This window comes from Catharus ustulatus, chromosome 31 (genome assembly GCF_009819885.2).
Source record: "Catharus ustulatus isolate bCatUst1 chromosome 31, bCatUst1.pri.v2, whole genome shotgun sequence".
NCBI classification, from domain to species: domain Eukaryota; kingdom Metazoa; phylum Chordata; class Aves; order Passeriformes; family Turdidae; genus Catharus; species Catharus ustulatus.
Window position 1 is genome coordinate 1,866,741 of NC_046251.1, and position 14,523 is coordinate 1,881,263.

Below are 14,523 nucleotides of genomic sequence, written 5' to 3' on the forward strand. Positions count from 1 at the left end.
GAGGAGCTGAACCCGCACTGGGATGAGAGCTACGAGGTACCGGGAACGGGAACCGGGATAACCGGATTGGGAATGGGAACGGGAATGGAAACAGGAACAATGGTAACGGGAATGGGGAATGGAAATGGAAATGGCAATGGGAATGGGAATGGGAAACAACAACAGGAACAGCGGGAATGGGAAGAATGGGAACAGAAATGGGAATCAAATGGGATTCGGGAATGGGAATGGGAATGGAATTGGGATTGGGAAGGGGAATGGGGAATGGGAATGGGGAATGGGAACAAGAACAGTGGGAATGGGAAACAGGAACAATGGAAATGGGAAATGGGGACAATGGGAACAACGGGAACGGGAATGGGAACGGGGATAGGATTGGGAGATGGGAATGGGGAAATGGGATTGGAAATGGGAAACTGGGAACAGGGAATGGGAACGGGATTGGGAAACAGGAATGGGATTGGAATTGGGAATGGGAATGGGGAACAGGAAATGGGAAAGGGGGAAACTGAGGCACAGAGGGGAAACTGAGGCACAGAGGGGAAACTGAGGCACAGAGAGGGAAACTGAGGCACGGGGGGAAACTGAGGCCCAGCACTGGGGAAATGTGCGTGGTTGAGGTTGGAGCCAAGAGCGTCTGGACACGAGAATAACAATAACAATATAAAATAATAATAATAATAATAATAATAATAATAATAATAATAATAACAATAATAACAATAATAATAATAACAATATAAAATAATAATAATAATTTAATGATTGTAATAATTGTAATAATTTAAATAATTTTTATAATTTCCATGCTTTCCCCAGGCGATCGTGGACGACATCCCGGGGCAGGACGTGGAGTTCGAGCTCTTTGACAAAGACATCGACAAGGACGATTTCCTGGGCCGGTGGGGGAGCGGGGCCTGGGGTTTGGGGGGGTCTGGGTGAAATTTGGGGGGTCTGGGTGGGATTTGGGGGGGTCTGGGTGGGGTCTGGGGGAGTCCAGAGGGGTTTTGGGGGGAGTCTGGGGTGGTTTTTGAGGGGTCTGGGGTGGTTTTGGGGGAGGTCTGGGTGGTTTTTTGGGGTATTTGGGGGGGTCCAGGTGGAATTTGAGGGGGTCTGGATGGGGTTTGGGGGAGTCCAGAGGGGGTTTTGTGGGGTCAGAGGTGGTTTTGGGGGAGATCTGGGAGGGTTTTGGGGTTTGTGGGGGGAATTTGGGGGGGCCCAGGTGGAATTTGGGGGGGTCCAGGTGGAATTTGGGGGGGTGTTGGAGGGATTCGAGGAGGATTTGGGGGATCCAGGGGGAATTTGGGGGGAATCCAGGGGGAATTTGGGGGATCCCAGGGGGGTTTTGGGGGTCACGGGTGGTTTTGGGGGGGATCTAAGAGGGTTTTGGGTTTCTGGGTGGAATTTGGGGGGGTTTGGGAGGGATTCGAGGAGGATTTGGGGAATCCAGGGGGGTTTTGGGGGGTCCCGGGGGTTTTGGGGGTCTCAGGGGGTTTTGGGGTCTCGGGGTTTTGAGGGATCCCAGGGAGGTTTTGGGGTCTCACCCTGTGCCCCCCCAGGTGCAAGGTGCCCCTGAGGAGGGTCCTGAGCGGCCGCGTGCTGGACGAGGTGGGGGAGGGGCTGGGGGGGCTGGGGGGGGTCTGAGTGGGGAGGGGTCTCCTTTTGTGGGAGGGGTCTCACTTTTGGGGATCTCACCTTTGGGGTCTCACATTTGGGGTCTGATTTGGGGTCTCACCTTTGGGGTCTCACTATTGGGGTCCCATTTGGGGTCACCATTGGGGTCTCATTTGAGGTCTCACTGTGGGATCTCACATTTGGGGTCCGATTTTGGGTCTGATTTGGGGTCTGATTTGGGGTCTGATTTGGAGTCTGATTTCGGGTCTCTCTGTGGGGTCTCACCGTTGGGGTCTTACTTTTGGGGTCTCCATTGGGTTCTCATTTGGGTTCTGATTTGGGGTCACCATTGGGCTCTCATTTGGGATCTTACCTGTGGGGTCTCACATTTGGGGTCCCATTTGGGGTCACTATTTGGGGTCTGATTTGGGTCTGATTTGGGGTCTTATTGTGGGGTCTCACCATTGGGGTCTCACCTTTGGGATCTCCATTGGAGTCCCATTTGGGGTCTGATTTCCCCCCAGTGGGGTCACCATTGGGGTCTCATTTGGGGTCTCATTTGGGATCTTACCTGTGGGGTCTCACATTTGGGGTCCCATTTGGATTCTGATTTGGGATCTGATTTGGGTTCCCATTTGGGGTCTCATTTGGGCTCTGTTCTGGGTTCTGTTCTGAATTCTGATCTGGGTTCTGTTCTGGGCTCTGATTTGGGTTCTGATCTGGGTTCTGTTCTGGGTTCTGTTTTGGGATCTGTTCTGGGTTCTGATTTGGGTTCTGATCTGGGTTCTGATTTGGGCTCTGATCTGGGTTCTGATTTGGGATCTGTTCTGGGTTCTGATTTGGGTTCTGATCTGGGTTCTGATTTGAGTTCTGATCTGGGTTCTGATTTGGGATCTGATTTGGGATCTGATTTGGGCTCTGATTTGGGATCTGTTCTGGGTTCTGATTTGGGTTCTGATCTGGGTTCTGATCTGGGTTCTGTTCTGGGTTCTGATCTGGGATCTGTTTTGGGTTCTGATTTGGGTTCTGTTCTGGGTTCTGATTTGGGTTCTGATTTGGGTTCTAATTTGGGTTCTGATTCGGGTCCCATTTGGGTTCTGATTTGGGCTCTGTTTTGGGGTCTGATCTGGGTTCTGTTCTGGGTTCTGCCCCCGCAGTGGCTGCCCCTGGAGCAGGTTCGCTCGGGGCGGCTCCACGTGCGGCTGGAGAGCCTCGAACCGCGGCCCAGCCCCGCCCTGCTCGAGCAGGTACCGACCCCAAACACCCAAAAACCCCAAACACATCCCAGAGACCCCAAACATCCCCCCTGAAAACCCCAAACCCATCCCAGAGAGCCTCGAGCCGTGGCCCAGCCCCGCCCTGCTCGAGCAGGTACCGACCCCAAACACCCAAACACCACCCAGAGACCCCAAACACCCCAGAGACCCCAAACACACCCAGCCCAGAGACCCCAAACCCACCCAGAGAGCCTCGAGCCACGGCCCAGCCCCGCCCTGCTCGAGCAGGTACCGACCCCAAACCCCCCAGAGACCCCAAACAAACACAGCCCAGAGACCCCAAACATCCCCCCTGAAAAGCCCAAACCCAGCCCAGAGACCCCAAACCCACCCAGAGAGCCTCGAACCGCGGCCGAGCCCCGCCCTGCTCGAGCAGGTACCGACCCCAAACACCCAAAAACCCCCCAGAGACCCCAAACCCACCCAGACACCCCAAAAAAACCCATCCCAGACACCCCAAACCCACCCCCACTGACCCCAAACCCACCCAGAGAGCCTCGAACCGCGGCAGAGCCCCGCCCTGCTCGAGCAGGTACCGACCCCAAACCCCCAAACACCCCCCAGAGACCCCAAACACACCCAGAGAACCCAAACACAGCCTGGAAACCCAAAAAACAGCCCAGAGAGCACAAACACAGCCCTGAAAACCCCAAATCCATCCCAGAGAGCCCAAACCCACCCCCACTGACCCCAAACCCAACCCCAGTGACCCCAAACTCGTCCCCAAAGAACCCAAACACGGCCTGAAAACCCCAAACCCCTCATACTCTCCAGACCCGTCCCCAAAAACCCCAAACCCGTCCCCAGAGACCCCAAACCCCCTCCCATCCCCACCCCACCCTCTCCTCATCACCCCCTCCCTCTCCCCACTCTCCCGGGGGTCTCTCTCCTCCCTCCCGAGGGTCTCCCCACCCTCCCAGGCGTCTCGTCTCCCTCCCGAGGGTCTCCCCCTCCCTCCCGGTGTCTCTCCCCTCATTGTCGGGGGTCTCTCCTCCCTCCCAGGGGTCTCCCCACCCTCCCAGGGGTCTCGTCTCCCTCCCGAGGGTCTCCCCCTCCCTTCCCCTCCCTCCCGGGGGTCTCCTCCACGCTCCCGGGGGTCTTCCCCTCCCTCCCGATGTCTCTCCCCTTCCTCTCGGGGGTCTCTCCCCTCATTCCCAGGGGTCTCTCCCCTCCCTCCCGGGGTCTCTCCCCTCATTCCCGGGGGTCTCCCCCTCCGTTCTCCTCCCTCCCGAGGGTCTCCCCTCCCACCCAGAGGTCTCTCCCCTCATTCCCGGGGGTCTCTCCCCTCCCTCCCCTCCCTCCCGGTGTCTCTCCCCTCATTCCCGGGGGTCTCCCCTCCCTCTCGGGGGTCTCCTGCATCCTCCCTGGGTTCTCCCCTTCCTCCCGGGGGTCTCCCCTCCGTTCCCCTCCCTCCCAGGGATCTCTTCCCTCATTCCCAGGGGTCTCTCCGACACCCTCTCGGGGGTTTCCCCTCCATCTCGGGGGTCTCCCCTTCCTCCCGAGGATCTCCCCCTCCCTCCCCCTCCCTCCAGGTGTCTCTCTCTCCTCCCTCCCAGGGGTCTCCCCTCATTCCCAGGGGTCTCGTCTCCCTCCCGAGACTCTCCCCTCATTCCCGAGGGTCTCTCCCTCATCCCAAGGGTCTCTCCTCCCTTCCCCTCCCTCCCGGTGTCTCTCCCCTCATTCCCAGGGGTCTCCCCCTCCCTTCCCTCCCTCCTGGTGTCTCCCCCCTCCCTCCCGAGGGTCTCTCCCCCTGCCAGGGGTCTCTCCCCTCATTCCCGGGGGTCTCTCCCCTCTCTCCCAGGGGTCTCCCCCTCCCTTCCCCTCCGTCCCGGGGGTCTCTCTCCTCCCTCCCGAGCGTCTCCCCTCATTTCCGGGGGTCTCTCCACCCTCCCGGTGTCTCTCCCCTCCCTCCCGGGGGTCTCACCCTCCATTCCCCTCCCTCCCAGGGGTCTCCTCCACTCTCCCGGTGTCTCTCCCCTCATTCCCAGGGGTCTCCCCCTCCTCCCAAGGGTCTCCCCCTCCCTTCCCCTCCCTCCCGAGGGTCTCCCCTCCCTCCTGGGTGTCTCTCCTCTCCCTCCCAGTGGTCTCTTCCCTCATTTCGGGGGTCTCCTGCATCCTCCCTGGGTTCTCCCCCTTCCTCCCGGGGGTCTGTCCATCCGTTCCCCACCCTCCCGGTGTCTCTCCCCTCCCTCACTGGGGTCTCGCCCCTCATTCCCGGTGTCTCTCTCCTCCCTCCCGAGGGTCTCCCCTCATTCCCAGGGGTCTCCCCCACCGTTCCTGTCCCTCCCTGTGTCTCTCCCCCACCCTCCCGGTGTCTCCCCCCTCCCTCCCGGGGGTCTCTCCTCTCATTCCCAAGGTTCTCCCCCTCTGTTTCCCTCCCTCCCTGGTCTCTCCCCTCCCTCCCGGTATCTCTCCCCTCATTCCCGGGTGTCTTTCCTCTCCCTCCCGAGGGTCTCCCCCTCCCTTCTCCTCCCTCCCTGGTCTCTCCCCTCCCTCCTGGGTCTCTCCCCTCCCTCCCAGGTCTCTCCCCCCCCTCCCGGGGGTCTCCCCTCATTCCCAGGGGTCTCCCCCACCCTCCCGGGTCTCCCCCCCGCCCCGGTCCGACCCCCGTGTCCCCCCCAGGTGCTGCACACCAACCGGCTGCTGCAGCCCCAGCACGGGGAGCCGCTCTCGGCCGCGCTGCTCTGCGTCTTCCTGGACCGGGCCGCGGATCTGCCGGTGAGAGGAGACCCCCAATGTCCCCAGAGTGTCCCTAAAGTGACCCCAGAGTGACCCCCGCTGTCCCCAGCTCCGCAAGGGCTCCAAGCCCCCCGCAGCCTTCGCCAGCCTGGCCGTGAGAGACGCGAGCTGCAGGAGCAGAGTGAGGGGAGGGGGCAAAAGGGATTTTTGGGGGGTTCTGGGGGGGTTTTGGGGGGTTCTGAGGGAATTTTTGGGGAGTTTCGAGGGGGTTTTGGGGGGTCCAAAGGGATTTTTGGGGGGATCGGAGAGGGTTTGGGGGGTTCCGAGGGATTTTTTGGGGGTATCCGAGGGGGTTTTGGGGAGTTCTGGGGGATTTTTGGGGGGGTTCGAGGGTGTTTTGGGGGTTTCGGGGGGGTTTTGGGGAGTTCTGGGGGATTTTTGGGGGGATCCGAGGGGGTTTTGGGGGGTTCTGAGGGGGTTTGGGGGGTCCAAAGGGATTTTTGGGGGAGTTCCGAGGGGATTTTGGGGAGTTCCAGGGGGGGTTTGGGGGGATTCGAGAGTGTTTGGGGGGTCCAAAGGGATTTTTGGGGGTTCAGAGGGGATTTTGGGGGAGTTCAGAGAGGGTTTTGGGGAGATCCGAGGGGGGTTTGGGGGGGTATGAGGGGGTTTGGGGGGTTCCGAGGGGGTTTTTGGGGGGTTCTGGGGGGGTTTTGGGGGTTTTCGAGAGGTTTTTGTCCGTTCCGAGGGGTTTTGGGTGGTTCTGAGGGAATTTTTGGGGAGTTTTGGGAGGTTTTGGGGGGAATCCGAGAGGGTTTGGAGAGTTCCAGGGGGAGGTTGGGGGGCTCCGGGAGGATTTTTGGGGGGTTCCGGGGGATTTTTGGGGGTTCCGAGGGGATTTTGGGAGGGTTTCGAGAGGTTTTTGGGGGGATCCGACGGGGTTTGGGGAGTTCCAGGGGGAGGTTGGGGAGTTCTGGGGGGTTTTGGGGGGTTCGAGGGGATTTTGGGGGGGGTTCGAGGGGTTTTGGGGTGTTCAGAGGAGGTTTTAGGGGTTCAGAGGGGATTTTTTGGGGGGTCCGAGGGGGTTTTGGGGGGTTCCAGGGGGAGCTTGGGGGGTTGGAGGGGGTTTGGGGGGATCCGGGTGGGGTTTGGGGGGATTTTGGGGGATCCCGAGGGGATTTTGGGGGGTCAGAAGGGATTTTTGGGGGTTTCTGAGGCGGTTTGGGGGGGATCCGAGAGGGTTTGGGGTGATTCGAGGGGGTTTTGGGGGTGTTCAGAGGGGGTTTTGGGGGTTTCCAAGGGATTTTGGGGGGTTTCGGGGGAGTTTTTTGGGGGTTCCAGGGGATTTGGGGGAATTCCATGGGGATTTTTGGGGGAGTTCCGAGGGGGTTTTGGAGTGTTCTGGGGGAATTTTCGGGGGGTTTCGGGGGGTTTTGGGGAGTTCTGAGGGGATTTTTGGGGGTTCCGAGAGGTTTTTGGGGGGATCCGAGAGGGTTTGGGGGATCCGCGGGGATTTTTTGGAGGGCTCTGGGTGGATTTTTGGGGGGTTCAGGAGGGTTTTTGGGGGGTTCCGAGGGGGTTATTTAGGGTTTCCAAGGGAATTTTGGGGGGGTTGCGGGGGATTTTGGGGGGATTTCGAGAGGTTTTTGGGGGGATCCGAGGGGATTTTGAGGGGGTTCCAGGGGTTTTTTTGGGGGGATCCGAGAGGGTTTGGGGGGTTCTGAGGGGATTTTTGGGGTTCTAGAGGTTTTTTGGGCGTTCCGAGGGGATTTTGAGGGGTTCGAGGGGACTTTTGGGGGGATTCCGATTGGGTTTGGGGGGTTCGAGGGGATTTTCGGAGTTCCGAGGGGATTTGGGGGTTCCGGGAGAATTTTGGGTGAGTCCGAGGTGATTTTTGGGACGTTCTGAGGGGATTTTTTTTTTGGTTTTCTGGGGGATTTTTGGTGCTTCCCGAGGGTCTCTCAGCCCCTCTCTCCCCCCTCCCCAGACCTGCCCCCCCAGCACGGACCCCGTGTGGGATGAAGGCTTCTGCTTCCTCATCAGAGAGCCGCGCTCCGAATCCCTGCAGCTGCAGGTCGGGGGGCCGGGGGTCCGGGGGTCTCACGGGGGGGCGATCTCGGGGGTCCCACTCAGGGGTCCCGGGGGTCCCACACGGGGGTCTCACATGGTGGGGGCGATCCCAGGGGTCTCACACGGGGGTCCTGGGGGTCCCACACGGGGGGGGCGATCCCAGGGGTCCCACACGAGGGTCCCTCCCTTGGGGACAGCCCAGGGGGTCCCACTCGGGGGTCCTGGGGGTCTCACACGGGGGGGGCGATCTCGGGGGTCTCACATGGGGGTCCCTTCCTCGGGGACATCCCGGGGGTCCCACTCGGGGGTCCCGGGGGTCTCATACGGGGTCCCTTCCTCGGGGGTCCCACACGGGGGCGATCCCGGGGGTCCCTCCCTCGGGGACATCCTGGGGGTCTCACAGGGGGTCCCGGGGGTCTCACACGGGGGTCCGGGGGTCCCACAGGGGTCTCACACGGGGATCCCTCACTTGGGGACATCCCGGGGGTCTCACCCGGGGGTCCCACACGAGGATCCCGGGGGTCTCACCCGGGGGTCCCGGGGGTCTCACCCGGGGGTCCCTCCCTCGGGTGTCCCACCGGGGGTCCCGCCGCTCTCCTCTGTCCCCGCAGGTGAAGGACGAAGGGGGCCAAGCTCTGGGCTCGCTCAGCTTGCCCCTGGCCCAGCTGCTGGCCCGGGAGGGGCTGGCCATGGACGGCTGGGTGCCCCTGGGGGGGGGGGCTCAGCTGCTGCTGCGGGCACAGCTCGGGGTGAGTGGGGAGGGGTCCCGGGGGGGTTTGGGGGGGTTTGGGGAGACCCCCTGATCGTTTTGGTGTCCCTGGGCGGGGGGGCTCAGCTGCTGCTGCGGGCACAGCTCGGGGTGAGTGGGTGGGGGTCCCCAGGGGGGATTTGGGGGGTTTGGGGGGTCTGGGGGGTTTGGGGGGACCCCTCTGACCGTTTTGGTGTCCCTGGGCGGGGGGGCTCAGCTGCTGCTGCGGGCACAGCTCGGGGTGAGTGGGGAGGGGTCCCGGGGGGGTTTGGGGGGTTTGGGGGGTTTGGGGGGACCCCCCTGACCGTTTTTCCCCCTCCCCAGGTGCTGGTGCCGCAGGAGGTGGAGGCCAGAGCTGCCAGCAGAGCCCCCGAGGGGGAGGAGGAGGAGGAGGAGGATGGGAAGGAGGGGAAGGAGGAAGATGAGGAGCGCGGGGAGGGGGGGCTGCGCCATCGGCTGCCCCCGGCGGACAGGTCTGACCCCCTGGGACACCCCCGGACATCCCAAATGAATCCCAAACCCCGGGGGAGTTTTTTTGGGGTGCTGACCCTGCCCCTCCACGCCCCTGCACATCCCAAATGACTCCCCAAAGCTCCCGGGATTTATTTTGGGGTGCTGACCCCACCCCCCCGAGCCCCCTGTGACACCCCCGGACATCCCAAATAAATCCCAAATTAATCCCAAACCCTTTGGGATTTATTTTGGGGTGCTGACCCTTCCCCCCAAACCCTTGAGATTTATTTTGGGGTGCTGATCCTGCTCCCCCGCGCCCCCTCTGACACCCCCAAAGCCCCCCCAAACCCCTTGGGATTTTTTTGGGGGTCCTGACCTTGTCCCCCGCACCCCCTCTGACACCCCCGGACATCCCAAATAAATCCCAAAGCCCCCCCAAACCTCTTGGGATTTATTTTGGGGTGCCGACCCTTCCCCCCCCAGCTGCCCCCCGCCCCCTGTGACACCCCCAAATCCCCCCAAACCCCTGGATAATTTTTTTGGGGTGCCGACCCCTCCCCATCACAGCCGCCCCCCGCCCCCTGTGACACCCCCGGACATCCCAAATAAATCCCAAACCCCCCCAAACCCCTGGTTGATTTATTTTGGGATGCCGACCCTTCCCCCCAAACCTTTGGGATTTATTTTGGGATGCTGACCCTTCCCCCCCCCGCCCCCTCTGACACCCCCAAAGCCCCCCCAAACCCCTTGGGATTTTTTTTGGGGGTCCTGACCTTGTCCCCCGCACCCCCTCTGACACCCCCGGACATCCCAAATAAATCCCAAAGCCCCCCCAAACCTCTTGGGATTTATTTTGGGGTGCTGACCCTTCCCCCCCGCAGCCTCCCCGTGCCCCCTGTGACACCCCCAAAGCCCCCCCAAACCCTTGAGATTTATTTTGGGATGCTGATTGTGCCCCCCAAACCTTTGGGATTTATTTTGGGGTGCTGACCCTGCCCCCCAAACCCCTGGTTGATTTATTTTGGGATGCTGATTGTGCCCCCCCAGCCGCCCCCCACCCCCTCTGACACCCCCAAAGCCCCCCCAAACCCTTTGGGATTTATTTTGGGGTGCCGACCCTTCCCCCCAAACCTTTGGGATTTATTTTGGATGCTGATTGTGCCCCCCCAGCCGCCCCCCGCCCCCTGTGACACCCCCGGACACCCCAGATTAATTCCAAAGCCCCCCAAACCCCTGGTTGATTTATTTTGGATGCTGATTGTGCCCCCCAAACCTTTGGGATTTATTTTGGATGCTGATTGTGCCCCCCCAGCCGCCCCCCGCCCCCTGTGACACCCCCAAACCCCTGGTTGATTTATTTTGGATGCTGATTGTGCCCCCCCAGCCGCCCCCCGCCCCCGGCCGGCCCCCGCCTGCAGCTCTCCCTCTGGTACCACCGCGAGCAGCGCAAGCTCGTGGCCATCGTCCACTCCTGCAGGTCAGTACGGGTGAGGAGGGGTCTCCCCAAGGGTCGAGACCCCCAAGCTGAGCCCCCCCGACCCCTCCCCAGGGAGCTGCGAGCGGCCAAGGAGCTGCCGGACCCCTACGTGTCCCTGGTGCTGCTCCCCGACCGCAGCCGCGGCTCCAAGAGGAAAACGGGGGTGCAGAGGAGGAGCCTGAACCCCGATTTCAATGAGAGGTGAGAGCTGGGGGTGTCCCGGCTCGGTTTGGCTCGGTTCAGCCCGGCTCAGCCCCGGTTTGTCCCAGGTTTGAGTGGGAGTTGGCCCCGGAGGAGGCGGCGCGGAGGAGGCTCGAGGTGACGGTGAAGAACACGCTGGGATTCGTCAGCCGGGAGAAGGAGGCGCTGGGGAAGGTGGGGAGGGGTCCTGGAGGGGTTTGGGGAGGGGCTGGGGGGTCGTGGGGAGGATTTAGGGGGTCCTGGGGAGGGTTTGAGAGGTCTGGGGAGGGTTTTAAGGGATCCTGGGGAGGGTTTGGGGAGTCCCATGGGAGTCCTGGGGAGGGTTTGAGGGGTTCTGGGGGGTCCTGGGGATGGTTTGGGGGATCCTGGGGGGTTTTGGGGAGGGTCTGAGGGGTCGTGGAGAGGGTTTAGGGGGTCCTGGGGGGGATTTGAGGGGTCCTGGGGGGTCCTGAAGGGGTCCTGGGGAGGATATGGATGGTCTGGGGGTCCTGGGGAGGGGCTGGGGGGTCATGGGGAGGGTTTGGGGGGTCCTGGGGGGGATTTGAGGGGTCCTGGGGAGAGTTTGGGGGGTCTGGGGGTGCCGGGGGAGGGTTTGGGGAGGGTCTGGGGAGTCCTGGGGAGGATTTGGGGGGTCCTGGAGGGATCATGGGGAGGGTTTGGGGGATCTGGGGATGCCAGGGGAGGGTTTGGGGGATCGTGGGGAGGATTTGGGGGGTCCTGGAAGGGTCCTGGGGAGGATTTGGGGGGTCTGGGAGTGCTGGAGAGAGTTTGAGGTGTCCTGGAGGGGTCATGGGGAGGGTTTGAGGGGTCCTGGGAAGTCCTGGGGAGGGTCTGGGGGGGTCCTGAGGGGGTTCTGGGGGGTCCTGAAGGGGTCCTGGGGAGGATATGGATGGTCTGGGGGGTGCTGGGGAGGGGCTGGGGGGTCGTGGGGAGGATTTAGGGGGTCCTGGAGGGGATTTGAGGGGTCCTGGGGGGGTTTGGGGAGGGGCTGAGGGGTCGTGGGGAGGGTTTAGGGGGTCCTGGGGAGGATTTGAGGGGTCCTGGGGGGTCCTGAAGGGGTCCTGGGGAGGATTTAGGGGGTCTGGGGAGGGGCTGGGGGATCCCGAGGTGGTTTTGGGGAGGGTCTGGGGGTCGTGGAGGGTCCTGGGGAGGGTTTTGGGGAGTCCTGGGGGGGATTTGAGGGGTTCTGGGGGGTCCTGAAGGGGTCCTAGGGAGGATTTAGGGGCTCTGGGGAGGGTCTGGGGGGTCCTGGGGAGGGTCTGGGGAGGGTTTAGGGGGTCTGGGAGGTGCAGGGGGGGTCCTGGAGAGGGGCTGAGGGGTCGTGGGGAGGATTTGGGGAGTCCTGGGGGGGATTTGAGGGGTTCTGGGGGGTCCTGGGGAGGATTTAGGGGGTCCTGGAGGGGTCTTGGGGAGATTTGGGGGGTCCTGGAAGGGTCTTGGGGAGGATTTGGGGGGTCTGGGGGTGCTGGAGAGAGTTTGAGGTGTCCTGGAGGGGTCATGGGGAGGGTTTGAGGGGTCCTGGGAAGTCCTGGGGAGGGTCTGGGGGGGTCCTGAGGGGGTTTTGGGGGGTCCTGGAGGGGTCTTGGGGAGGGTTTGGGGGTTCTGGGGAGGGGCTGAGGGGTCATGGGGAGGGTTTGGGGGGTCCTGGGGGGGATTTGAGGGGTTCTGGGAGGTCCTGAAGGGGTCCTGGGGAGGATATGGATGGTCTGGGAGGTGCTGGGGAGGGGCTGAGGGGTCGTGGGGAGGGTTTGGGGAGTCCTGGGGGGATTTGAGGGGTTCTGGGGAAGGTCTGGGGGATCCTGGGGAGTCCTGGGGAGGGTTTGGGGGGTCCTGGAGGGATCATGGGGAGGGTTTGGGGGATCTGGGGATGCCAGGGGAGGATTTGGGGGGGTCCTGGGGAGAGTTTGAGGGGTCTGGGAAGGGTTTGGGGGGTCCTGGGAAGAATTTAGGGGGTCTGGGGAGGGTTCGAGGGGTCCTGGGGGGTCTTGGGGAGGGTCTGGGGGGTCCTGGAGGGGTCCTGGGGAGGATTTGAGAGGTCCTGAGAAGGATTTAGGGGGTCCTGGGGAGGATTAAGGGGTCCTGGAGGGGTCTTGGGGAGGATTTAGAGGGGCTGGGGGGTCCTGGGGATGGTTTGGGGGGTTCTGGAGAGGGTCTGGGAGGTCCTAGGGAGGGTTTCGGGGGGTCCTGAGGAGGGGCTGGGGGTCTTGGGGAGGGTTTGAGGGGTCCCAGGGGGTCCTGGGGATGGTTTGGGGGGTCCTGGAGAGGTCCTGGTGAGGGTTTTGCGGGTCTGTGGGTTCCTGGAGACCCCTCCCCGATCCTTCGTTTCCCCGCAGCTGCGGCTGGAACTGGCCCAGGTGGATCTGAGCGAGGGGGAGCCGCGCTGGTGAGAGGGGAGGGGGCTGGGGGGGCTGGGGGGGTCCCTGAGGGGGTCTGGGGGGATCTGGGAGGTCTGGGGGTGTCTGGAGGGGTCTCTGGGGAGTCTGGGCGCGTTTCTGGGGGGTCTCTGGGGGGATTTGGGGGAGGTCTCTGAGGGGTCTGTGGGGTCTTAGGAGTGCTAAGGGGGTCTGGGGGCATCTGGGGGGGTCACTTGGGGGGGTCTGAGAAGTCTGGGGGGTTCTGGGTGGGTCTGGGGGGTCTGGGGGGTCTCTGGGGGATCAGGGGGGATTTGGGGGGGGTCTCTGGGGTGATATGATGGGTCTGTGGGGTCTGAGGGGGTCTGGGGGGTTCTCTGGGGGGTCTGTGGGGTCTTAGGAGTGCTAAGGGGGTCTGGGGGCGTCTGGGGGGGTCACCTGGGGGGGTCTCTGAGGGGTCTGGGGTCTCTTGGGGGATCTCTAGGGGGTCTCTGGGGGATTCTCTGGGGGGGTCTCTGAAGGTGTCTGGAGGGGTCTCTAAGGGGTTTAGGGGGTCTGGGGTCTCTAGGCGGTGTCTGTGGGGGTCTCTGGGGGGGCTGAGGGGGTCTGGGGTCTCTGAGGAGTCTGGGGGGGTCTCTGGGGGGTCTCTGAGGGGTCTGGGGGCGTCTCTGGGGGGTCTCTGGTGGGGCTGGGGGTCTCTCTGATGGGTCTGGGGTCTCTGGGGGGGTCTCTGAGAGGTCTGGGGGGTTCTGGGTGGGTCTGGGGGCGTCACTGAGGGGGTCTGGGGGGTCTGGGGAATCAGGGGGGATTTGGGGGGGGTCTCTGAGGGTCTGAGGGGGGTCTGGGGGGTCTGGGGGGGTCAATTGGGGGGTCACTGATGGGTCTGGGGGACCTCTGTGGGTGTCTCTGGGGTGTCTGGGGAAGGTCTGGGGGGTCTCTGGGGGGGCTGGGGGGGATCTGGGAGGGTCTGGGGTCTCTGGGTGGCATCTGTGGGGGTCTCTAGGGGGTCTCTGGTGGGTCTGGGGGGTTCTGGGTGGGTCTGGGGGGGCTGGGGACGTCTGGGGGGGTCTCTGAGGGGTCTGGGGTCTCTTGGGGGATCTCTGAGGGGTCCGGGGGATCAGGGGGGATTTGGGGGGGGTCTCTGGGGGGTCTCTGAGGGGTCTGGGGGCATCTGGGGGGTCTCTGGGAGGTCTCTGAGGGGTCTGGGGGCGTCTCTGGGGGGTCTCTGGTGTCTCTGGTGGGTCTGGGGGTCTCTCTGATGGGTCTGGGGTCTCTGGGGGGTCTCTGAGAGGTCTGGGGGGTTCTGGGTGGGTCTGGGGGCGTCACTGAGGGGGTCTGGGGGGTCTGGGGAATCGGGGGGGATTTGGGGGGGGGTCTCTGGGTGGTCTAGGGGGGTCTCGGGGGGGGGTTTGGGGAGTCTGGGGGGTCTGGGGTCTCTTGGGGGATCTCTGGGGGGGTCTCTGATGGGTCTGGGGTCTCTGAGGAGGGGTCTCTCTCTATCTCTCCCCCCCCCCTCACCCCCTCACACGCCCCCTCCCCAATATCCAGGTACGAGCTGCAGGACGAACGAACCCCCCAATAAATTTCGGGGAGACCCCTCCCCAAATCCCCACGGGGGGGGCTCAGGACCCCTCCCCAAATTCCCACGAAGGGGGG

The 14,523-nt window shown here is 63.0% G+C and overlaps 1 protein-coding gene across 1 annotated transcript in view; it reads left to right on the forward strand.

Moving 5' to 3' along the window:
• ERBB3 (erb-b2 receptor tyrosine kinase 3) overlaps positions 1 to 14,523 on the forward strand; it is a 46,806-nt gene that overhangs the window by 31,587 nt on the left and 696 nt on the right. The window contains exons 20-33 of the mRNA XM_033083104.1: positions 820 to 902; positions 1,560 to 1,608; positions 2,772 to 2,861; positions 5,514 to 5,609; positions 5,680 to 5,751; positions 7,555 to 7,641; positions 8,249 to 8,386; positions 8,710 to 8,727; positions 8,794 to 8,858; positions 10,223 to 10,315; positions 10,388 to 10,516; positions 10,585 to 10,690; positions 12,850 to 12,899; positions 14,416 to 14,491. Of these exons, the coding sequence (XP_032938995.1) occupies positions 820 to 902; positions 1,560 to 1,608; positions 2,772 to 2,861; positions 5,514 to 5,609; positions 5,680 to 5,751; positions 7,555 to 7,641; positions 8,249 to 8,386; positions 8,710 to 8,727; positions 8,794 to 8,858; positions 10,223 to 10,315; positions 10,388 to 10,516; positions 10,585 to 10,690; positions 12,850 to 12,899; positions 14,416 to 14,449 (1,110 nt within the window). The 3' untranslated portion in view covers positions 14,450 to 14,491. The remainder of the gene's footprint in view (positions 1 to 819; positions 903 to 1,559; positions 1,609 to 2,771; positions 2,862 to 5,513; positions 5,610 to 5,679; positions 5,752 to 7,554; positions 7,642 to 8,248; positions 8,387 to 8,709; positions 8,728 to 8,793; positions 8,859 to 10,222; positions 10,316 to 10,387; positions 10,517 to 10,584; positions 10,691 to 12,849; positions 12,900 to 14,415; positions 14,492 to 14,523) is intronic.